Below are 24,919 nucleotides of genomic sequence, written 5' to 3'. Positions count from 1 at the left end.
CTAGCCAGAAGACCCCAAAGGCTGAGTAGGGGGAGGGCAGGCCAGTTTGCAGGAACCTGTTTCAACCTGGGTTGAAAACAGTCCCTCCTCTACCCAGACCTAAGTGGGCCACAGCAGTTTCGTGGATCTGAGGGTGTGGCTGGCCTGAGTATGCTCAGCCCTTCCTCCTCTCACCAGAGGCCCTGAGTCTGGTACTCCTGAAACTCCTGGATGAGGGCAAATGGGAAGATTCCATCATTCCCTGCATTCGCATAGGTTCCAACAGTTCCTGTGTATCCTTTACCAGCTCCCATGTGATACCTACGCTGATGAAGGCTCAGTCTCTCTGCCCCATGTACGCTGGTCATTCTGATGATTACTCTCAGAAATGGTCACTTTGTGTTCTCTGCTCTGATCAGGGCAATGGGAGGAAGAAGTCACCCCCAGCCTGCAGGAACCAGGTGGAGGCCGACGTCATTGTCCACTCTGACTTTAGTGCGTCTAACGGGAACCCTGACCTCCATCTCCAAGACCTGGAGCCTGAGGACCCCCTACCTCCGGAGGCTCCTGATCTCATCTCGGGTGTTGGGGATCCAGGGCAGGGGTCAGCCTGGCTGGACAGGGAGCTGGGAGGGTGTGAGCTGGCAGCCCCTGGGCCAGACAGACTTACCTGCTTGCCAGAGGCAGCCAGTGCTTCCTGCTCCTACCCAGACCTCCAGCCAGGCAAGGTGCTGGAGGAGACCCCTGGAGACAGCTGCCAGCTCAAAGCCCCCTGCCCTCTAGGAGCCAGCCCAGGCCTGCTCAGATCCCCGGTCTCCTCCTCTGCCTAGCTCCTCCAGAGGGTGTGGTTTGGGGTAGGCAGGTATGGGTCACACTGGATGCAACACCTGTGGCCATGCATGTCCACATGTGTGCCTGTAGATACATCATCATCAAGCCCTTTGGAGCTTCCTAAGGTGCTTTGGCTGGGGGGAGAGGAAAACATGGATTATTCACTCCCCCCCATACTCTTTGTGATACACATGTGACATGTGAAAGACATACGAGACACAGCTACATGTAATGTGCACATGTGTGAAGTGCATGTATGTGTACTGGTTGGTGAGCTGGGAAACCTTGGCCCAGGCAGTGGTCACTACAGCCAGATTGGTCCTCCAGGTCAGGACGGTGCCCCAGAGTGGTCAGTCCCCAGCCCTGTGGGCCCCCACCTCCATCACCCAGCCTTTTATTACACACTCTGAGAGTGTCTCCAATGCCTGTCTGACAAAGACAGTCCCAGCCCGTTTTCCTGTCTGGCTGGGCTGAGTGCAAGCAGACTCTGAATGCCTAGCATTTCAGCTGCATCACCTCCCAGCTTCTTATTGCCCAAATAGAGAGGGTGACCCTGGCTCCCCTCTGAGCAACTCTGCATTTAATTTTGTAATTTGGGAAGTGCCTGGTTTTGAAAATCAGCTTTCTCTCACTCTTCCCCTCCTTCCTTGCCCCTGGCTGCTCTAGTGGTCTGTCTCCCAGTCACCTCGCTCTCCCAGCACCAGTGCCCTTCTCTTGCTCCCAGATACTCTTTCCTTTCCTCTCTCCTGTTTTCCTTCCTCTGCTATCTCTCGCACCTCTCCCAGACTGTGTCATCTGGTTCTCCTGCCTGGGTTCAAACTCTGCACCCTTCTCTAACAACGTGACTACCTCATGTGTGCTTCAAGGTCCCCGTGCCCCTCCTGTATCCGCGGCTGCCGTGCGCTCGCCTGCTATCCTCCTGCCTCCTCTTCACTCAGTGCTTCTGCTTGCCCCGCCCCAGGCAGGCCGCCCACGCCCAGTGCGGGTGTGGGGAAGACCTTCTGGCTTCCCTGCATCTTGACTTTGGGATTGGGATCCGAGGGTTCTCCATGGATGGATCCAAGTAAGGGGGGAATGTTTGAGACAGGGAAGGGGACTGTGATCCAGAGGCTCAGAATTCAAAGATGCCCTCCCTTCTATGCAGGGGGTCAAGTTTACTGGATGGAGATGATTTGGGGCCTTTCTTCCAGAAGAAGCTAAATGAGGAGAAGGGGAGTGAGAGTTCAGGAAGGCCCTTCCCACCCCGTGAGGCTAGACTTGATCTGGGCTGGGGATGACAGGAATGTCACTCTCTGGGGTGCTGGCAGGGAGGTCTTTGCACAGGAAAAGGATTAGCTCATTTCAGTTTGTTTTTTCTTTAAATTGAATCCTCAAGTCATTTTCTATTCACCTGCCGCACAGGGACAAGCTTGACTTCTATTTTAGGTGTAATGAAAACAATGTCATTTATTTGATTTTTCACCTCAGCCCTCTCATAGGAGCATAGAAAGTTAGGGTCTTTACTCCCTAATGGTGTCTGATTGGCACATCAAGAGTTAACTCTGGCTTCTGAGCCAAATTCGAAATAACCAGTCCATTTTTCCTTTTTTTTTTTTTTTTTTAATGGTGAAATGTCTCTCAGCACAGTTGCGGCTTCCTCAAACCCTGAAAGCATCTGTGTTTATTACACTCGGGTGTCACTCACTGTTGATGTCTGCACCTACATTTCCACCTCCTCCCCCTCCTTCAGCCAGCCTATGATAACACTAAAGATTATTAATGTTGGTTTTGTATCTCGTTAAAGACAGAATTGTCACTTGTACTATTTCTGTAGCATTCAGCGCTGCTGTGGCTAACACCACTGTGTATGTTTCATCATTGCTCTGAAGGTCAAAAGCCTCATTTTATTTTGCTGGTTTGATTTTTTTTTTTTTTAAAAAAAAAAAAAAAAACTGCCCTGAATTAAATGGCTGTTTTAACAGTAGGCTCTTAGCATTACACCACATAGTCATTTTTCATGTTCTTGTTTAACAGGCACTGAGGTTCTGGTTTAAATTAAATAGCTGCAAATGAGACAATTTATAACCCATTAGGTTGGGTGGAAAATTGTTTCTCAAAAGCAAATAAGTAATAAATCTGGTATCTGCCTATAACTCACAGTTGATAAGAAAGTGGCCATTTCTCACTAGCATTATATATGATTTGGGCTCTGGGTAATTTGGAAGTGTTAGGTTTGTGTCTTTGTAGCAGTATTTTTATTAGAAAAGAATCTATTGGCCTTCTACAGGGTATTAATCCCTTTGTCACCTACCATTGATGCCTTAAGTTTTTTGAGTCTCAATTAAAAATCTTCCTTTTCTTGATGCATGACAAGTGTAATCAGTACTTGCTCATTTATTCATCTGTATTTAGTTTATGCTGTACTATTTAATTATCCTTCCAGCGTTTTTCTTCTCCTTACAAATATGATATTCTTTAGTGTTAAGCTAAGGCATTGATTCATGTATCTGTCCTTACGATGAATTAATAAACTATTTTCCAGAAATGTGGAATTCTCTTTTGGAACCATTGACTATGACTAAAATTTCCTCAGCCTTTCTGCCCTACGGAGTTTATTTCTTACTGGGATGGGAAATGTTGTTGTTGTTGTTGTTGTTGTTGTTGTTGTTTTTGAGACAGGATCTCTCTCTGTCGCCCATGCTGGAGTGCGGTGGCACAATCATAGCTCGCTGCAGACTCAGTCTCCTGGGCTCAAGCAGTCTTGTCACTGCAGTCTCCCTAGTAGCTGGGACTACAGGCACATGCCACCATGCCTGGCTAATATTAAAAAAAATTTTTTTTTATAGAGATGTGGTCTCGTTATCTTACCCAGACTGGTCTCGAACTCCTGGGCTAAAGCCATCTTCCTGCCTCAGCTTCGAAAAGTGCTCGGATTACAGGCATGAGCCCGTGCCCCTTGGCCCAAAATAGTGTTTTGTTTGTTTTTTCAGACTAATCTCACTCTGTCACCTAGGCTAGAGTGCAGTGGCATGATCTCGGCTCACTGCAACCTCTGCCTCCTGGGTTCAAGTGATTCTTTTGCCTCAGCCTCCCGAGTAGCTAGGATTTCAGGTGTGCACCACCACGCCTGGCTAATTTTTGTATTTTTAGTAGAGACGGGGTTTCATGTTAGCCAGGCTGGTCTCAAACTCCTGACCTCACATAATCTGCCCGCCTCGGCCCCCCAAAGTGCTAGAATTACAGGCATGAGCCCCTGCACCCGGCTCAAAATGGTGGTTTTTGAAGGTAAAGAGCAGGTGGTCATGGCAAAGAACTAAACCATCTTCCTCCCTTAACAGGCACTTAGGAAAAAGACGTAAACTTAGGAAAGATGCGTTCTTTGATGGCACTTCCTTAGACTCTCTGGGGATCTCTTTCCATCTGGGCACACATTTCTCTGAACTTTTTTGGGTGCAGGAAATGGAGAACAACTCCAGAGATTTGGGCTCCACAATTCTTCTTCTTTATAGCTCTGGTCACCAAAATTACTCATGGCCACACAATCACACACACGTGCACTGTGTGTACAAGCTCAGAGACCCGCACGTGCATACTTGCCTTCACAAACAACCTTGTGTCTGTCCGTTAATGCAAATGTGCACACAGTCTCACACACAAAACTCCACACTCACACCCCACACACATCTTGGCATCACAGTTGGCAGCTGCTGTCTGCTAAGAGCTTTACAGAGTCCAGAACATGCTCTCTATTGGAGGGAATCAAGAGCTGGAGGCTGCTTTGCTCAGGACCACCCCCAAACTGGCTGGTGGGCCAGACCCAGAGTTAATTGACAGATCAGACAGAGAGATACTGCACATTTTGCACTCGGCAGAATAGCCATTATTTGCATATCACTCTCAGACCAAGGGTTGTGATAAAGAAGAATTAAACACTTGTCAAAATGAATTTAAAATGACAGCAATTCAAGACACCAGTTTGACCTCTTCAGAGTCCAGGACAAGCCAAGAAGGGGTTGTTGAGAATTCAAGCCCTGCAGGAGGGAGTTCCAGGATTTTAGGCCCAGGGAGGGCTCTTCCCCTCCCTTTCCTAAGGCCAGTAGACCGCCACTCCCACCCTTTCTCACAATGAAATCCAATAGGGCTTTGGCACATTGGGATCCTCGACCTAGAATTTTTCCATTGCTTCCTGCTGCTCACATGCCTCATGTCCTGTTTCTCAGGCTCATCTTCCAGTAGCTACCCCAGAGTGAATATTCCTGAGCTATGCCAACCCCATCATTAGTAAACCTGTCCATCTGCAGGCACTCTGATTTCTGGAGGCCTGTACTTCCTTACTTACTGTATCAAAGTTAGTTTGTTTGTTTGTTTGTTTTGAGACAGAGTCTTGCTCTGTCGCCCAGGCTGGAGTGCAATGGTGCAATCTCAGCTCACTGCAACCTCTGCCTCCTGGGTTCAAGCTATTTTCCTGCCTCAGCCTCCCGAGTAGCTGAGATTATAGGTGCCTGCCACCATGCCCGGCTAATTTTTTTGTATTTTTAATAGAGACTGTGTTTCACCATGTTGGTCAGGCTGGTCTCGAACTCCTGACATCAGGTAATCCACCCGCCTCAGCTTCCCAAAGTGCTGGGATTACAGGCGTGAGCCACTGTGCCCGGCCCAAAGTTAATTTTGTACATAGTCCCAAAGTTCCAGAGGTGGTATCAAAAGAGGGACTTAGTTTTTCCTCTGCCATCTCAGTCCAGTGCCAAAGGAGCAAATAGATACATTAGGCCAACACTGATTGATTGATTGATTGATTGATTGATTGATTGATTGATTGAGACAGGATCTCCAGGCTGGAATACAGAGGGACTACAGGCATGCACCACCATGCCTGGCTAAGGTTTGTATTTTTCATAGAGACAAGTTTTCACCATGTTGCCCCGGCTGGTCTTGAACTCCTGGGCTCAAGTGATCTGCCCACCTTGGCCTCCCAAAGTGCTAGGATCACAGGTGTGAGCCAACAAGCCTAGCCTGCCACCTTTAAATCTCTAGCTCCTAGAACTTAGTAGCTGCTCAATAATTTTGATGGACTAGTCCGTCATGCTGGACTCAACAAAAGACCATTTAATAGCTAGTGGCTGAGATTCAAGATCTCTGAGGGCTAGTATGGGTACGTCTCTGCTAAAAGACTTGCTTATCTTCTCTAACATTCTCACGTGGGACCTGTGTTGTCTCCTTATACGTTCTCTGACATGAACGGTTGAGGGCCTTCTTTGTGGCGCAGAAACGTTACTGGGAATTTTAAGTTTCTATGTGCTTTTCCAGTTACCAGGTCATTTGTCAGGACCTCTGCGGTTTAAAGGTCTCTAGGGATGAACAGGAGAGATAAGATTATTTTCATCTTTCAGATGAGCTCAGTGAGAGTGACTGGGCTAGGCAGCAGGCAGAACCCAGGTCGGAAGCCAGGCCCCTTTAGAGCTCTCATTGTCCTGCTGGGTCCGCTCTCTCCAGGCAATCCTCCCCAGCGGAGCACCAGGACTCCTCGGTCCAGAGAAGCCAGTCTTGCAGCTACAGGATCTATCCTTTGAGTGGAAGGACCAGAAATCCATGGAAAACTTAATCTTTGACAACTTTACGCAGCTTTTTAGAGAATTATCTCTAAAACATGGACTTGGAGGAGGGCGCAGCAGAAAGAGTGGGTCAGAGCAAATCCCGCAGCTGCGAGTGTCTTTCCGCAGCCCGGACCCACTTCCCAGTCCGCTGGGTGTCCACTTCCTTAGCCCCCCAGGTCCCGGGCTAGCCCGCGGGGAGGGGATACCCGGCTGCAGCCTGGGACGGCGCCGGCCGCTCCAGCCACAGTTCAAAGCGCAGGGGGCGCGTCCGCCGCGCAGCCGGGAATGTCCGGCCGCTTAAAGCGCTCGCCGGCTCTTTTGTTCCCCAGACCGGGCCTCCGGGGAGAGGGGGCTGGGGGAGGGGACCGGGAGCGGAGAGGAGGGGGGCGGCAGGCTGGGGAGGAGGGCGGGGCGGCCGCGAGCTGTGCGAGTGTGCAGCGCGCACCCCGGGCGAGGCTGACAGATCGCCCGGGTGGGTGCAAGATGGCGCAAGCGGCGCTCCCCCTACGCCCCCCGCGCCCCTGAGCAGGCATGCGGCCCCAGTCCCCCACTGCCCGGGCTCGGCCCCGGCCGGAGCCCCAGCCCCGGCCCCGGCGCCGGCCCCGCGGGACGCTGTGAGCCGCGAGAGGCCCGGGAGCCGCGCGTCGCCGAGCCGAGCGGACCTAGAGCCCCATGGCTGTGCAGCGCGCCGCGTCTCCGCGCCGCCCGCCCTCCCCGCGCTGGCCCCGGCTCCTGCTGCCGCTGCTGTTGCTGCTGCTGCCCGCGCCGAGCGAGGGTGAGCGAAAGCGTCCGGCCCAGGTGGCTGCGGATTGAGCCAGGGGAAGGGCGAGCAGGGAGGGAGCGGGCGCGAGGGGCGGACCCGGGGAGAGCGGCGTGGACCCCGCGCGGGAGGGACCCAGCGGAGCGGGACGGGGAGAGGGCACCAAGGCCGGACTATCGCGGGCCCTAGGAGCGTGCTGAGGACGGAGCCCCCCGGAAGAAGACTGGGGCAGGACCTGGAGCCCAGACTGCGGGGCAAGGAGTGCAGCGAAGCGGGAGCAAGCGGGGCGGGCTGGCGTGGAGACAGAGGGAAACGAGCCAGGGGAGACCACACGGCTAAGCAACGACCGAGGCGGACGAGCTGGGGTGCTCGGTGCCCGGCCGTGGATATAGCTCGAGGCAGCCGAGGCAGGGGACAGCAGTCTGGGGGGCGGACACCGGGACCCTGCCGGCTGCACTGGGCGGAGATGGCACGTCCCGCATTTGGAGCTGGTGCTGGGCTGAGGAGTGCGCGGGAGAGACCGGAGAAGAGGAGGAGGGAGATTCCTGGAGAGCGGCGCGTGGCTAGGAAGCGACCCGGGACAGAGCCTGTGAGCCAAGGAGAGGAGAAGCCACCAAGAGCGACAGCGAGCGAGCCGCGGGGATGCTCACGTGCCCCTGCCCTTCCCCGAAGCGTGCACACGCGGAGACCCTACCCCTGGCTCTCGCGGTCCGCCGGCTCCGCTGCCTGGAGCTCGGTCACCACCACCCTGTTCCCTTTAGTGGCTGCAATGGTCCCATCTCCCGGGAGGGGAGTGCAAATCTAGTCCCTTACCCCTCCCACATCAAGTTCCCCACAGACACTCATCTGGGCTATTCTGTCTCCACTCCTCTCCCAAGAAGTAGAAGATCGCGTCCGCATCAAGGAAAAACTTTATCCCCCGACAGCTATGCCGGGGTTGGACTGGGGGCTAAGACGGGTGAACTCACGACATGGGGAAGATGCGCAGGGGTTTGAATAAGTGCGATCCTAAAAAGTCTTAAAACATTACATCTCCCTGGGCCGGGGGCGTGGGGCGGGGGGCGCGGGGCGGGGAATGCCTATAACCCCAACGCCCCTCCTTTCTCCCCACCCACTTCCCCATCTCCCCCAGCCAGGGAGGGCCCTAGTCTGCTGGGGAGGGACCTGCTCCAAGATCGCTAGTTATCTGGAAATGTGAGCAGGGGTCTCTGACTGCCCTTTCAGACCATGTGGGTTCATTCCTCCTGGAGTGGAGTTGTAACTGGTCTGGTACCTTGCTTGCTGGAGAAGTTGGTGACTTGGCATCATGCCTGGGACTGGAGTGCTTGTCCCTCCAGCCGGGCTTCTGATTCCCTGATCGGCCTTAGCCCCATCTATTCTTTGGCCTCCTCCTTTTTCTGCTCATTTCTCTTCTCCTGCAGGAGCAGAGAGGCTGGCTGGAAGTACAGGTTTTAGGAGCACCCTCTTGCTTGGTTTTGGGAAACCATAGTTGGTGTTTGCTACCTTCATCTCTCCCTATGACAAAGGCAAAAGGACAGAGTGCCAGAGGGGAGGGGCAGTGGGGCCACATCCTAGTCTCTACCCTGGGTACTGGGACCACACACCCTGCTCCCTGCCAGGCATTGGACCAGGCCTCTGATGGGTTTTGGCCAGCAAAAAGAAGCATGATTTATTACTATCTCCCTCTGTATTTCTTTAGAACTTTAAATTTTTCATAGTGCCTTTGAGTTGGTTAATCATGTCGTAGAACCCTATGACCCAAGCCCCATTGTTCTTCCTTGATCTAAACAGATGAGGAATGAGAAGCCAGAACATGTTGAATACTTTACCTAAGGTCACACCCTGAAGGTCTGTGAGGCTTCAGTGCTTACCCAGGGTGACCATCGAAGTAGCAGCAGCTGTATTGGAGTCAGTCTTGCTTTTGGGTCTCAGTTTTGCGGCTACTGACTGTGAGACCCTGGGCAAGTCACTTGACGTCTCTGGGCTTCAGTTTTCTTACCTGTGAAAGAGGAAATGGTACAAATAATATCCATCTCTCAGATGGTCTGATGATTAAGTATGCACTTTGTAATGCGTAAAGTACTATATATAATAGGAATTCCTATTAACATTACAGAAACATGGGAATGGGGTGCATAGACCCAAGGAACTTGGAACCGTGTGGGTAGAGTTCTTCCTGGATGCTCATTTCACACTAACATCCTATTTCCTTCCATCTCCCCTTCCCCAATGCAGGTCTTGGCCACTCTGCCGAACTGGCATTTGCTGTGGAGCCAAGCGATGATGTTGCCGTCCCGGGGCAGCCTATAGTGCTGGACTGCAAGGTGGAGGGGACCCCTCCAGTGCGAATCACCTGGAGGAAGAATGGGGTAGAGCTGCCAGAGAGTACCCACTCCACCTTGCTGGCCAATGGGTCCTTGATGATCCATCACTTCAGGCTGGAGCAGGGAGGCAGCCCTTCAGATGAAGGTGACTATGAGTGTGTGGCCCAGAACCGCTTTGGGCTGGTGGTCAGCCGGAAGGCTCGCATTCAGGCTGCAAGTAAGTGGATATCCCTTGTTTTCCCTTGCTGAGGAAGCTAGCTGGTGACCCAGGGTCAGCCTAGGGCACAAGGGCAGCGGGAGCAGTCCCATCTCATGCAGCCTTCTGGAGGACTAATTTCTCAGCATGGGTCGGTTTTGAGGTGCATGGCAGTGATCTGTGGTGGTGGAATTATATCACATGCTTGTTTAACTGACTGGAATGTGAATTGGCAAGATTGTAGCCAAACACCCATAGGGGAGTCGGGGAGAAAGCTTTACCCAGTTCTTGGGTCCGCATGTCTTAGTTTCCATATGCCTGTCATACTTTGAGCATCCCAGTTCATTGAGTTTGATTCTTGTGTATAAAGATAAATCATTCCCATACTTTAAGGGTGATTAAAGACATTTTTGAACGGTAATTTTGGCTACATTCCATTTTAAATTATGTGCTTAAATTATTGTAAACCTTTGGGTAGGATAAGACCTCTATATACCAGTAATGAAATTCTGGAGCTTGTTAACAGTTTGCATTAAAAAAATATGGTAGGATAATTTCAGAATTATCTCAGTGATGACATACTCCTACTCACCTTCATGCTAATGTGTGTTTTTGAATGGGAGAGAAAAGGCGAGGCAAGATGTTTCAGCTCTGGAATTGTGCTTTGCTTGTGCTGCTTGATCGTCAGTTGTGGTGATGAAATGATGACTGTGGTTTAACTGCCCTGTCCTGCAAAAATTATGTTATTGTTGAATCTGTGCACACCGGGAGTGTGTTGCATAAACCAAAATTTTCCATGTATCCCAGGGAGGTGGCAAGCTGTGGGCAGTGGGGTCATGGTTGAAAAAGGGCAGAAGTTTTGGCAAGTGGAAAATGTTCTCATTTCAAATCTCTGGACCTCTGGAAGGGGGTGTTCCTTTAAAGAGGCTGCTTTGACGATTGTTGGTAACAATTCTAGCTAACATTTTTTTTCTTTCTGGAGACGGAGTCTTGTTCTATCACCCAGGCTGGAGTGCAGTGGTGTGATCTTGACTCACTGCAACCTGTCTCCCGGGTTCAAGCGATTCTTGTGCCTCAACTTCCCCAGTAACTGGGATTACAGGTGTGCACCATTACGCCCAGCTAATTTTTGAATCTTTTGGTAAAGATGGGATTTCGCCATGTTGACTGGGCTGGTCTCGAACTCTTGGCCTCAAGTGATCCTCCCGCCTCAGCCTCCCAAAGTGCTGGGATTACAGGTGTGAGCTCCTGCACCCAGGTCCAGCTAACACTTTTTAAGCACTTGCTGCATGCTGGGCAACCTGCCCAAGTGCTTTACATGAATTACTTCATTTTGTCATAACAACAGCCCTGGAAGAATGGAAGATAGGTCATTATCATCCCCCTTTTACAGAAGAGAAAACTGAGCCTTAGGGGGACTCAATGGCATTCTGGTAGCAGAAGAGCCAGGACTGTCATCTGGGCAGCCTGAACCCACACCCTCCCACTTAGCTCCTGTGGCACGCCGCCTCTTTCCTGTCTGATCACTGACAAGTTTCTTCCTGGCTCTGAGGGCATTTGCACAGTTGCTCTGAACGGCTGGTGAGTGAGGAATCAGTTTGAGGCAGGAGCCCTCTCACTGGGTTTAAGATACCCCTTTGTTCTGAGGAAGGCTGATCCAGGCCCCCATATGGAGCTCGCTGGGAGGCAGCCCTGGACTTTGAGACCAAGTCACTTCTGGCTCAGCCACCCTCATCTCACGGCCCTCCCGGCAGTGCAGGGAAAGGCTGGTGCAGCCTCTGAGCAGATGGCTGGGTGTGAGGAAGGGAAGCGTGGACAGAGGGTGGGGACCCCAGTAAGATTTGCAGACCGGAGAGATGAGACTCCTCAGGGAGATGCTCCCCATACCCTCCCTGGCCTGTGTCAATGCTGAGATATAGATGGCCCCTGCTGAGGCCTTTGTATCACCAGCCTAGAATCCTGGGAGATGAATCCCCAGGGGCTTATATATATAGCTAATTGTAAATGTGCTTTTTTATAAATGGTAATACCTTCAAGATGTTTGGTTTCTTTAAACTCCTAACAATATAGTACAAGAAATGAAGCTGTGGGTGGGGTCAGCTTGGTTAATCCTTTGGGGTCCTGGAGACAGCTGGGGGGTTTGCCTCTAAGCTCTGGCAGTCTGACATGGCCCCTCTCTCCCCTGCAAGGCTGTGGTCCCATGGGAGAATGCTCAGATGCCAAGCAACCGTGCGGCTGGATCCCCTTTTCTCACTTCACAGGCTGATGTCCCTAGAAACCTCCAAAGCTGATTAGCTGCCTGGGTTTCCTCCTTCGTAATAACTCCCTGCCTGTGTGCCTGCCGGCACTGCAGATGTTGTGTGACACAGGAGGGTGCCTTTCTGAAAAGGTGTGAGGAGGCCTCTGGAGGCCCCTGCTTCTCCTGCCTGCTCCACAGGGGCCCGTGGGGAGGGGGCATACTAAGCACCCCTCGCAGACTCACAGTTCACCCAGCAGTTCACCCAGGGAGGCAGATGGGTGTTCAGGTCTATGTGGGTGGGTCTGCTGGGCATCTGAGCTCTGGGCCAGAGGCCGATGGTTGGAAATGCACGCCCTTCCATCCCAGGGGGTTCAGATGCTATCCTCAAAAGACAGCCTGGCCAGAGTGGCTACACCACAGGCTGATTCCTTTGGGACTTCAGTTTCAAGTGTTTCCCCTTTAGAATGGAACAGCTCAGGATCCTAAGAGTGTTCATGCTCGGGAGCCCTAGACTCTGCCTTGCAGCTCCATGTGCTTGTAGTTTGGGGGCTGAAAATTGAGACTTGTTAAGGATGAGACCCTGGACAAGTTAATGCTCCCTCATCCCAGTTTCCTTGCCTGTGAAACGTGCATGTGATCCTGCCTGGTAGGGCGGCTGTGAGGACCAGCACACCCCACACTTTGCCTGGCACGCAGGAGGCACTCAGTAACGGGAGCCGGCACTGCACTCCTCATTTAAAGGCAGTTTCACTGACATGGTCTTTAAATGTAATCTTGGCTGCCCACGGAGGTTAATCTCCAGCAAAAACAAACTGCCTGACTCTGCTCCCGGCCCCTGCTTTCTCCCTCGCTGGGATTCATTTAGGGAGTTCTCCAGGGAAATCTATCAGGGAGTGGAATTATTGGAGCCAGAGTGCATCTTGTTTTGTTTTAACCCCTTCCTGGGAGGACTGAGGGTTCTCCCAAGCCTCAGGGTGTGGGCTGAAGCTGGCCTGGCCAGTGAGATCCTCCCCTATCCCTCTAAAGGGGCTGACCCTGGGGAATGTGTGCATTGACTCATACCTGAGGCCTGTGTGCCTGAATGACTCCAAAAAGAGATGGACTAGCTACAACGAGGAGGATGGGGGACCCACCCCGAGTCCCTGCCACCCTCAATCCCTGCCCCTCTTTCTTAGCCTTAATTCTTGATCTCAGGCCTCTTGGGGAACCAGGGTGATCAGCTCTGTGATATAGTGCAGGACTTCCCAAACCTTACTGAGCCCGTGGATCGCCTGGGAATCTTGTTATCATTCAGATTTTGAATTCATAATCTAGGCCAAGGACTGACAAGAGCCCAGGTATTGCCAATACAGCTGGTCCACAGGCCATATTCTGAGTAGCAAGGGATTAGCAGAGACCACTCCCACGTCATAACCTCCACTGTGGGGGTCTTCAGGCAGCATAGTGAAGCCTCTGGAACAAGGGCTTCCGGGCCAGACTTCCATGGGTCTGAACCCCAGCTCTGCCACTCAATGGTCAGTGCCCTTGGCAGGAGTTACTTAGCCCTCTGGAGACTCTGTACCTTCATCTGAAAACAATGTGCACCATTCCATCCGTCTGTCAGGGCTATTGGAGGAGTAAATGAGGTGATGGGTCTAAAGTACCTGGCACAGGGCTTGGCATCTAGGAAATGCTAAGTATTACTGTTGGTGCTCAGTATTGCCCACCAATTTAGGATGAGGTCCCAGGTGTCTCAATCCTGGCTGGGTTCTCCAAGAGCCAGGACTACCCTCACTCCCAGCCTGGGGCCATCTTGCTTGGGGAGGCCCAACAGTGGTTTAAGTGTGGGTTGTGGTGGCGAACAGACCTGGGCTTGGTGGGCGTGGGCCTTGGCCCCACCAACCTGCTAGCTGTGAGATCTTGGGCAAGTCACTTCACCTTTCTGAGCCTTGGCTTCCTCATCTTTAAAATGGGGGAACGTGATGGCTCATGCCTGTAAATCCCAGCACTTTGAGAGGCTGAGGCAGGAAGATCGCTTGAAGTCAAGAGTTTGAGACCAACCTGGGCAACAGAGCAAAACCGTGTCTCTACTAAATAAATAAATAAATAACATGGGGGGAAATAATATAAAATAATAAAAAATACCAAGGAGAAATATTGTGAAGATTACCTATGATAATGTGCAGGAAGAGCTTAGCACAGGGCACAAAGGCAGCATTTGCTGTTATTAAGGTATTAATTTTATATATACATACATATATATATATATTTTGAGACTGAGTCTCGCTCTGTCACCCAATGCAGTGGTGCAATCTCAGCTCACTGCAACCTCTGTCTCCTGGGTTCCAGTGATTCTCCTTCAACCTCCTGACTAGCTGGGATTACAGGTGCCTGGCACCACGCCTGGCTAATTTTTGTATTTTTAGTAGAGACAGGGTTTCATCATGTTGGCCAGGCTGGTCTCGAACTCCTGACCTCAAGTGATCTGCACACCTCCTCCCACAGTGCTGGGATTACAGGTGTGAGCCACTGTGTCCAGCCAGGTCCAGCCAGGTACTAATAATGTTAACGATTATTATTTTGAGGAGCTAACAGAGGTGAAAACATGTTAAGTTCTGAGCTCCTTTAGTTGTGATGTGATTCCCAGAAAGGTCCCTGGTGACCCCAGACTCCTAGAAAGAGGCAGTGGGGCATGGGGAGAGGAGAGAAAGTCCAATTCTAGTACCCTGCTCTCTCTGCCTCAATAAGTCACCTAGCCTCTCAGGCCCTCAGTTCCTACTTCTGAAGTTTGAATCATTCTAACTTGTCATAGGGAAGGCAGTTTCACCAGTATTCTAGAGTCCCTTTTCAGCAACAAGGCCCACGGTGTGTGGCTCTGGGGGCAGGGTCTGGGTGGAGGTCTGTGGAACCAGGTTGGAGTGGGGGGTTAGGAGAACTGCGGGCAGGAGCTGCTGGGGAGTAGAGCCTGGTATTTAGGATGCCCTGTGTAGGGAGGTGGGTCCTGGAGGGTGGTAGTTCCTGGCGCAGTGGCTGGTAACCCTGGAGGCCTCTATCACCTGGAGGTTAGTTGCTCAGGCCTGGTGTGTGGAATGCAAGTTCTTTTCTCCTTCTTGAAAGGCCTCTCAACTGAGGGAGGCCTGAGGAAGTCTCCCCTGCAGCTCCTCAAACACACACATCTGTCTATCTATTCGGGCAGGAAGCTGCTGTCCCCAGCGATGAGTGAGTGCCCGTACCTAGGCCTGCCCTCATGCCAGGGCTTCCCCTGTACCCAGCCACAGTTCAGAAGTAGGTGCAAATGGATGGGGTTCAGACACTTTAACCTGCCAGTCAGCATTGCAACAAACTGACCCTTTCTGACACCGCTGAGAAGCTGTGTGGTAGAAAAGCCCTTGTCTGAACACCAGGGGTCCTGTGTGGCTGTGGACAAGTTGCCCACCCTCTCTGGGCCTTGCTTTTCTCATTATAAGGTTGGGGGGTTGGACTGAGGCTCACCTCTGCTCTGGGGTACGAAGGCTTCCTTTCATCCATCCATCCTCAGGACGCGCCTGCCTCCCCTGGGCCTTGTCCAAGTCTATTTCTGCCTGGTTCTTCCCATACCTGATCCCTCCCCAAAGACCATCCTGCTTACAGTCATATCTTCCTCCCCTTCCGAAGGAAGGGAGCATTTGTGGTCTGTGGCATTCAGGCTAAACCCTCTCGGCGATGGCTGCTTGCATTGTTAAGTAACTGTTTTGTGGCTGGATATTCCATCTGTCTCCTCAACTAGATTTTAAGCTCCTAAAGGGCTTCTTTCTTTTGTATTTCTCATGTCCCCTGCCTGTGGAGCCTGGTAAAAACTAAATGAACATGTGGCCTTCTGGGACAAAGCTGTCTCTCTGTCTCTCTTCTGTTTCTCTCTCTGCTTCTCTTTTGCTCCCCACCCCACCCCCCTTGTAATTGATAGCACAGCTCAAAGGAACAGAAGCTTGTGAACAGGGAGGATGGGCAGGGGAATATAATGCACGCGGGGCAGGATCCTGGGGTGCTGCTGCCGCGTGTTTATCTCTAGAGGAACTGAGATTCTTTCTTCCTCACCAGATGGGGTGTGAATCAGAGACTAAATTGCTTGGTACCCCCTCCATGCCGGGGTCTTGGGTCTCCTGCCTTGGGCTTTACTCTCTAGCTAGACAAGGCCTATGTCCCCAGGCTCATTGGCCCCCAACTGTAGGGGGAGGGCCCCCTTACTCTGTGTGCAGGGCCTCCCCTCACCGCCCCCCACCACCCGCAGGACTTGAGTGTGGAAGTCGAATGCTTCTGGTTCCCACACCTTGGCTCCACTGTCACAGGCAGCCAGCTGGCCCCTTCAACACAATGTGCAAATCTTCTCTGTTCCTGTTCCTGGCATTGTCAGCGGCCAGGCGCCTTGGCTGGGAACGCGGGCCGGTGAATAGGAGAGGCATTTGCAGCCTGCAAATGAAACAGGCCCCCAGCCCCCCTTAACCCTCTGCCCCCTCCCCACCCCCAGGGAGAAAGGACTTTTTCACTCCTGGCCTTCTTGTATTGCCTTTCCCTCTCCCCTCTTCTCTCCAGAGTGCCTGCAGGCTGGTTTTGTGTGTGTGTGTGTGTGTGTGTGTGTGTGTGTGAAAGAGAGAGAGAGTTTTCTGCAGTAGCTTGAAGGCTGTTCTCCATAGCCTTCAATAAACGTAGAATGCAACAGAAGAGCACCCAGGATGAAAAACCAAACAGCTCACTGCTGTCTTTGTTTAAACTGGACTGAGTGATTCCACCAAAAATGTCTGCCTGTGTAACTAACCTATGACACCTTTATTTTCTCTGGCCATAGCCTGGTTGCAAACAAGGAATGTAGAGACCAGTAGTGAGTGAGTGTGTGTGTGTGTGTGTGTGTGTTGCCAGGTGGGTCTTAAGTATACAGGTGTGTGCCTGAAGGATGTCATTGGGCCTAGGGTTGGGGTCCATCTTTCCTCAAAGGGCTCTCCTGTGGAATCCTTCTTCCTTTGAGCAGTAGTCAGGCTAGAAAGCTGGAGCGGACAGACCCCGCCTGGGGCAAGACGAGGTGATAGATAATTGTATTAGGTCTTGTAAGGGACTGACTCTTACCCAGCCAGCTGAAGTGAGAGAGGAGTGGGGCAAGCCCTGGGGCACTGGGTGGAGGTTGGGGGGGCTTACATTTGGGGTGTTTGGGTGTGACCGTAGCACCTCCAGGAGTCTGGGCCATGGTCTTCCTTTTTCTTTTTTTTTTTTTTTGAGACAGAGTCTCGCTCTGTCACCCAGGCTGGAGTGCAGTGGCTGGTTCTCAGCTCACTGCAAGCTCCGCCTCCTGGGTTTATGCCATTCTCCTGCCTCAGCCTCCTAGTAGCTGGGACTACAGGCGCCCGCCACCTCGCCCGGCTAGTTTTTTGTATTTTTTAGTAGAGACGGGGTTTCACCGTGTTAGCCAGGATGGTCTCGATCTCCTGACCTCGTGATCCGCCTGTCTCGGCCTCCCAAAGTGCTGGGATTACAGGTTTGAGCCACCGCGCCCGGCCTTCTTTTTTTTTTTGAAACGAAGTCTCACTCTGTCTCCCAGGCTGGAGTGCAGTGGGGTGATCCTGGCTCACTGCAACCTCCGCCTCCTGGGTTCAAGTGATTTTCCTGCCTCAGCCTCTCTAATAGCTGAGATTACAGGCATGTACCACCACACCTGGCTAATTTTTTTGTAGTTTTAGTAGAGACGGGGTTTCACCATGTTGGCCAGGTGGGTCTTGAACTTCTGGCCTGAAGCGATCCACCCACCTCGGCCTCCCAAAGTGCGAGGATTACAGGCGTGAGCCACCGCACCTGGCCTGGGCCATAGTTTTCTTATTCACTGTGTGGCTGCCCAAAATCTAGCTGCACTCTGGCAAGCCTGCTGGCCTGTGCTGCACCATCCCCCAAAAGAACCTCCCCCCAAAAGAACCTCTCCCTGATTTCTGAGCTTGCTCTCCCTGCCCCCAACTTTGTTCACCCTGTTTTAAGAAATGCCTCTGTGGCTGCCCTCAGATGTAAGGAGAGCAGAAGAGAGGGCTTTCTGAGGAGGGGCTCCCTGAGGAGGGGCACCTGGACTCACAATAGATGTTGGGACCCAGTGAAGGTGGGAAGCTGGGGGCTGAGCAGAGAGGCCTAAAGAGTGGCAAGCTGGGAGAGCTGCTGGCAGACCCCAGACTGCAGGGAGATGCAGGGACCGGGTTGGCTTAATGCAGGCAAGCTGGTGGGGGCCAGGACTGGCTCACCTGACACAGGCGGGAAGGAAATGTGACACAGAGGGCTGGTGTCCCAGGGGCTCCACCTGCCCTTCTCTCTCTCTTCTCTGGGTCTTGATGTCCATGCTCCTTGGTCTTTGACACTCCTCACCCCCTGCTGCCACCTCTGCCTTCCTGTGAGGCCACATTTTGTATATTGGTCTTTCATATCCCTCAGTCCTAGTTTCTCCTGCCTTGTCCTCCTAACCTTCTTCCTTTCTCCAGCTCCTCCTCCCTCCTTCTCTTTCTTTATTGTTCTATCTTTCTTCCTGCCTCTTTCTTTTTCTTTTTCTTTAGAGATAGGATCTCACTCTGCTGCCCAGGCTGGAATGCAGTGGAGTGATCTTGGCCTTGAAATCCTGGGCTCAAGAGACCCTCCCACCTCAGCCTCCTGAGTAGCTGGGACTACAGGCATGTGTCACCTCATCCAGCTAGTTTTTTAATTTTTTTTTTTTTTTTTTTGAGATAATATCTCACTCTTTCGCCCAGGCTGGAGTGCAGTGGCACAATCTCAGCTCACTGCAACCTCCACCTTCCAGGTTTTAAATGAGTCTCCTGCCACAGCCCCCCAAGTAGCTGGGACTACAGGCCCGTGCCACCACGCTCAGCTAATTTTTGTATTTTTAGAAGAGATGGGGTTTCACCATGTTGGTTAGGCTGGTCTCGAACTCCTGACCTCAAGTGGTCCACCCGCCTCGGCCTCCTAAAGTGCTGGGATTACAGGCATGAGCCACCGCGCCTGGCCAAACTTTTAAAAGTTTTTGTAGAGACGGGGTCTCACTATGCTGCCAAGGCTGGTCCAAATTCCTGGCCTCAAGCCATCCTCCCACCTCGACCTCCCAAAGTGTTGGGATTACAGGTGTGAACCATTGTGCCCGGCCTTCCTCTTTCTTCAGTTGTGAGAGTTCCTGTGTTTACCATCTTCTGCTGTGTTTAAAGTGGGATTTCTGTTTCAGAAGCAGAAGTAGGTGAGCTCAGGCCTCTGCAGAGACTAAGGAGAGAGACTGGGAAGATGAAGTTCAAAGAGGACAACAAAGGATGGGGTCCATAGCCCCCCCAGCAAGTCAGGGGCTCTCTGGGAGCAGACCTTTCTTGAGAGGAATCTGAGAACCCTGGCCCGGGTTGGGGCCTGTCTCTGAGCCTGGCCACTGACACTGACACTGACCACAGTGGGTGGTGGGGACAGCCCTGGGCTGCTCTCTGGAATGCTGGTGTTAGGTTGCAGTGCAGATGCAGGCAGTGATAATGGGCAGGAACTGGACTTTCTGGTCTGGCCGCTGCCCCCAAGGCCATTGGAATGTGAGGGTGGGGGTACTATCAACAGGCCACAGGGACTTGGGGTGGGCAGATGGAGACCAGACCACCTAAATGGAGAGGAGGGGACAGACCACCAGGAGAGAGACCCCAGCTCTAACCCTTTCACGGAGTCACAGGCTGCAGCAATAGAATCCTAAAATTCCCAGCCCCCTTATGTCCTTAGGGGTCTTCCCGGTCTCCTGGTAGGATGAGAGCTCCGGGAAAAACCTTGGTGCTCATCTAGTCCAACTTTCTCACTTTACAGACTTGAAAACTGAAGCCCCAGGGGAGTGACCTGCCCAAGGACACGGCTGGTCTTCCAGCCTGGGCAGGTAAGGGAGTCTCTGGTTTATCAGGCTTCTGAACCCTGGCCTTCCCCAGTGCCTCACTCTTCACTGCCCTCTGGTTTAGAAAGGGGGAGTCTTAGATGGTCCTCCCCTAGGACACACTGGCGTGCATGTTTCTGTTTTTCTTTTTCTTTTCTTTTTTGAGACAGGGTCTCAATCTGTCACCCAGGCTGGAGTTCAGAGGTGCGATCTTGGCTCAGTGCAGCCTCAACTTCCTGGGCTCAAGCAGTCTTCCCATCTCAGCCTCCCAAAAAGCTGGGACTACAGGCACACAATACCACGCCCGGCTAATTTTTGTATTTTTGGTAGAGATTAGGTTCCACCACGTTTTTCAGGCTGGCCTCAAACTCCTCAAGCAATCCTCCCACCTCAGCCTCCCAAAGTGCTGGGATTACAGGTGTGAGCCACTGTACCCGGCCCCTCTGTTTTTCTTTCGTCCTGCCCTGGTTTGTGGATGTGGGCTTGTTAAGCCTTGGATGTGGGCTCCTGACCTCCATGGAAGATTGCAGAGGGTCTCTGAGTTTCCAAAGCACCCTGGAGGCTGAGCTGAGCAGGTGTGAGGGCTACCTATGTGCTGGTTCTTGTAGAGAACTAGTTAGTAACAGTAAATGTAGTCAGAGCGATATGGGGCTGCATTGTTCTAGGCCCTTTCTGTGCTTATTTAATTCCCACAATTCCATTAATAGGAATTACTAGTCTTGTTTTACAGATGAGTAAACGAAATCCCAGAATGATTAATTAACTTGGCCGAAGGTACACAGTAAGTGGGAAGCTGGGATTTCAACCCAGTTCTGACTGACCCAAAAAGTTCCCTGGCCGGAATGTCTCTAGCAGGGGCTCAACCCCCTGGAGAACCTATCAGTATTTATACCTCAGAAATAAAAGCAGATACCTGGGGGCATGTAATGTGAGAGTAGGGGAGTGTAGAGAACAGAGGACAGCTTAGAACCCTGGCCAAGGTGGGAGCCACTTCTGGGTGGGCCAGGCAGGGTTACATACTCCATGGCCCAGCTGCTGCTGGGACATCCCAGTTACAGGAGGCTCTGTGTAGAGAAGTCTTGCTCTACCTGTGAGGCAGGCAAGAGCTGGCTGGGAATGGGTTCCTGAGTGAAGAGGAAGCTGGGAGGTGGCTGAGGCTGCTGGAGGTAGAGGTGGGAGTTGCTTCTTCCTGCGGAGGAAAGACAAATTCCCCCTCCTCTTCACTCCCTTTCCCTTTCTTGTTTCCGCATAATGATGCTGATTGCTCCACATCTGTCATAATTACTCTTTGTTTGAAAATTCAGAACAAATCACAGGAGAGGAACGGGAATGGCTTGAGAAGGCTCCTTCTCCCCAGGGGTCCTGGCAGGAGGCGGGGGTGGGGAGGGTGGGCGGCAGGGAAAAGCCATAATCATCCTGGAGGAGCTGAGACAGCTGATTGTCCTTGTCCTGTCCCCTTGCCTGGGCAATAGCCACAGCCCCCAGGGAAGGTGGCCTAGCCTATGGCCTCGTGGAATTACATGCCCACGGGGCAGACCCTGGGGCCGGGCAACCACTGGGTCTCTGGAGTGAGAGCCAACAGTGGGGTACCACTGCTTCCAGGGAGCACCAAACCACACCCTCTTGGGGGTCCAGCAGGCGGCCCTGGATGCTCAGTGCTGCACACTCGCTCCCCAGCCTGACTGCTGGTGAGGGTTCTGGTTCCCATCCCTAGCCTGAAGGCCCTTGGTTTTGGGGGCTCATCATTCCCGGAGTATGAGCCCAGGTTTGTGACCCTGTCTGACATGAGCATCCTTTTATGTTTCCCTCCCAACCTAACCCCTTTCCACCTGTGGGCTTTTGTGGGGAGAAATCAAAGACAACCTAGAATTTACCCCCAAACCAGCTGGGGGTGGTGGGTCACGCCTGTAATCCCAGCACTTTGGGAGGCCGAGGCGGGCAGATCACCTGAGGTCAGGAGTTCCAGACAAGCCCAGTCAACATGGTGAAACCCCGTCTCTACTAAAAATATAAAAATTATCCGGGTGTGGCGGCTTGGCGAGTGCCTCTAATCCCAGCTACTCGGGAGGCTGAGACAGGAGAATTGCTGGAACCCAGAAGACTGAGGTTGCAGTGTGTGCTGAGATCAGGCCACTGCACTCCAGCCTGGGTGACAGAGTGAGACTCCGTCTAAAAAAAAAATAAATTATCCCCCAACCTCACTGGTAATAAAACCCCACGTGTTCTCACCCTGCAGTACACCCTGACAGGACCGTTTTGGGGTCTGACACCTCATGTTTTTGGAACCAGTGCAAGATGCAGACAGTCTTGCACTGATGACTGGCTCTGGGTTCAAGCTCCCTCCCTGAACACTGCTGAGCCTCAGTTTGTCTTTGTGGAAAGTGGGAGGGAGCACCGCCCTGTCATCAATCATTCTGAAGGGGACAGGATGAGTAAGGCCCAGGCATTTCTGGAGTGTGGAGTCCTGCGCAGCCCCTCATCCCACTCTCACCCCCCGCCAGTGGGGGCACCCTTTGTTCAGGTTTTGTGTCAGCAGGTCAGAGAAGCCAGGGGAGTCCTGGAGACAGGAGGTGCCTGGCTTGGAGGGGACACCTCCTCTGGCCCCACCATTATAGACTGAAGGTCATGGGAGGAGCTTGGACTTGACTCGACACCATGATGCTTATCTCTGCACCCTCCCTGGCTCCTACTTCCAGCAGAAGCTGCTTTTAATATGTAAAATTTCAGCTCACCTTTGTGTGACTTTGGGCCCATCTGCTCACCTTACTGGGCCTCTAGTTTCCTCCTAGGTGTAACGTGGTGTGGGGAGACCAGATTAAAAGATTCCTATAATCCCTTCCCCATTCTAAAGTTCTCGGACACTACCTCATTTTCATCCTGAACACGGCGCTCCACTTCCTCCTCTGCCTCCCTCCAGGCCCCTCAGCTCCCTCTGTGGAGTACGGAGTTTCGCCTCCTCTTTTTTTTTAATGTCAGGATGAAAGTTTTGAGAATAGCGCTCTAATCATTCTCCCTCTTTTACTAACCCTACTCTGTCGCCGTCTTCCTGGCTCCTGCCCGCGCACGTGTCCAAAGCAGCCCAGGCTGCGGAGTTTCACCACGCTGTCGCAGAACCCCGGTCGCAGGGCGCCTGGCTCCGCCCTGGGCGGGGCGCGATGGGCGGAGTGCGGTAGCCGCGGAAGCAGCCCTGCAGCAGGCTCCGAAAATGATGCCTCGTGCTCGCGGTAGGAGAAGCGGCGCCCCTACCCCAGCACGGCGGTAGGATCCTGTGCAATTAGTGCCGCGCTGCATGGTTGCTCGGCTCTCAAGTCACGGAACTGCGTGCCCTAGTGTGTCTGTGGATGTGAATGAGTGTGCGTGTGTGCGGGGCCTTTCAGTCACTACTCTTCTAGGCTGCTGTGGTCAGCGTGGGAGGGGATATTTTCATCTGGAAACTCGGGAACTCGCCCCTATCAACTGGGAGCCTGGAATGGGTCTGAGAGGGGGAACAATGGAGACCTGGAGTTGGGGTACTTGGGGTGTAGGCCAGGGATTTCTTTTCTTTTCCATGTCTTCTATTTTCTTTCTTTTTTTCTTTTTTCTTTTTCTTTTTCTTTTTTTTTTTTAGACAGGGTCTTGCTCTGGCATCCTGGCTGGAGTGCAGCCCCACGACCATGGCTTGCTGCAGCCTCATCCTCTGGGGCCCAAACAATCCTCCCACCTCAGCCTCCCAAGTACCTAGGACTACAGGCCTGCACCACCACACCCAGCTAGTGTATTTTTTTACTATTATTATTTTTAGTAGAGACTAGACCTTACTATGTTGCCCAGGCTGGTTTTGAACTCCTGGGCTCAGGCAATGCTCCTGACTCCGCCAAAGTACTGGAATTACAGGCTTGAGCCACTGTGCCGGTAGGCCAGGGATTTCTGACAAGGAGCTAGAGCTAGACAAAAGTTTATGGGCAAATCTTGAAATGGGCCAGGTCACCTGGGCACTGTGGCTCATGCCTGTAATCTCAGCACTTTGGGAGACTGAGGCAGGTGGATCACTTGAGTCAGGAGTTCAAGACCAGCCTGGTCAACATAGTGAAACCCCATTTCTACTAAAAATGCACAAAATTAGCCGAGCATGGTGGTATGTGCCTGTAATCCCAGCTGCTCTGGAGACTGAGACAGGAGAATCACTTGAGCCTTGGAGGCAGAGGCTGCAGTGAGCTGAGATTGCAACACTGTACTCCAGCCTCGGTGACAGAGCAAGACTCTGTCTCAGAAAAAAAGAAAAGAAAGAAAGGGCCCAGATGCTCTTTCCAGCATGCTGATTGGTCAAATGGGATTTGGGCTCTAGCTTCACAGCCAGAGCTGAATAGGACCTTAGAGAATTGAAACTCAGTATTTGGCTTGCAACAAACAACACTTCTCAGATCTTTTGCTGCCATCTTCAGATTTGGTTTCTTTTCCCCTCCCCCCACTTGGGTTATTTTTGTTTTGCCTCTTATATCCCAGCTATATGGCGTGTCCTCCCCTTTCTGCAACAATTCCCTTCATCCTCATTTTTTGAGGTGTCTTAAAATTGTATTCCAATTCTCCCGTACCTTAGAGAAGCCCTGTCTAATTTAGTCCCACTTGCAGATTGGATTAGAATATTCTTGACTCCATTATCTCAGATCACCCATAATGATATTACATAGAAAGATCCTCAGCCTTGAGGCTGTTTGATATTCGTGCCCTCCTCTGTTTCTGATTTTTGCTTCTCAAGTCAAACCATAACAAAATCAGGATCATTACAGGCAGGCTGGTATGATGTTGAGAGGATCAAGGCTTTCCTGAAATAAAGTGATATTGCTTTTATCACATCACTTTGAGAAGGATTCATTGGGCTGTATGTCCAGCTCTGCTTTTTGGGAGATGGAGGGAATCAGAAGACAGGGTTCATGCTGGAACAGCAAATATATATCTTACCCCTTCCGCTTGTCTGCAAACATTGCGGGGAAGGGCTAGCTCCTCTGCACCCTCAGGGCTTGGCCTGGAGTTGGTATCTAATGAGGGTGAGAGAATGGGGAGCTGTGGGTATGATGTGGGAGGATAGGAACACCTCCTACCTGCTGTGGTTCACTCATCCCCAGAACTCAGCAGCTGGGATTGGGGGAGGGCAGATGAAGCTGAATCAGATATTACTCCTG

At 52.1% G+C, this 24,919-nt stretch overlaps 2 protein-coding genes across 2 annotated transcripts in view; both read left to right on the top strand.

Annotated features, from left to right (window-relative positions):
* The window catches only part of IGDCC4 (immunoglobulin superfamily DCC subclass member 4), a 30,565-nt gene extending 27,235 nt beyond the window's left edge, over positions 1–3,330 (top strand). Inside the window, exon 19 of the mRNA XM_023220648.1 lies at positions 399–3,330. Within this exon, the coding sequence (XP_023076416.1) occupies positions 399–809 (411 nt within the window). The 3' untranslated portion in view covers positions 810–3,330. The remainder of the gene's footprint in view (positions 1–398) is intronic.
* A 6,054-nt stretch (positions 3,331–9,384) lies between these two features.
* Positions 9,385–24,919, top strand: part of IGDCC3 (immunoglobulin superfamily DCC subclass member 3) — a 46,943-nt gene continuing 31,408 nt past the window's right edge. The window contains exon 1 of the mRNA XM_023220915.1: positions 9,385–9,684. Within this exon, the coding sequence (XP_023076683.1) occupies positions 9,564–9,684 (121 nt within the window). The 5' untranslated portion in view covers positions 9,385–9,563. The remainder of the gene's footprint in view (positions 9,685–24,919) is intronic.

This window comes from Piliocolobus tephrosceles, chromosome 6, assembly GCF_002776525.5.
Source record: "Piliocolobus tephrosceles isolate RC106 chromosome 6, ASM277652v3, whole genome shotgun sequence".
Classification (NCBI taxonomy): Eukaryota; Metazoa; Chordata; class Mammalia; order Primates; family Cercopithecidae; genus Piliocolobus; species Piliocolobus tephrosceles.
Note: the sequence above shows the minus strand (reverse complement) of the source record. Positions and strands in the feature narration are given on the sequence as shown.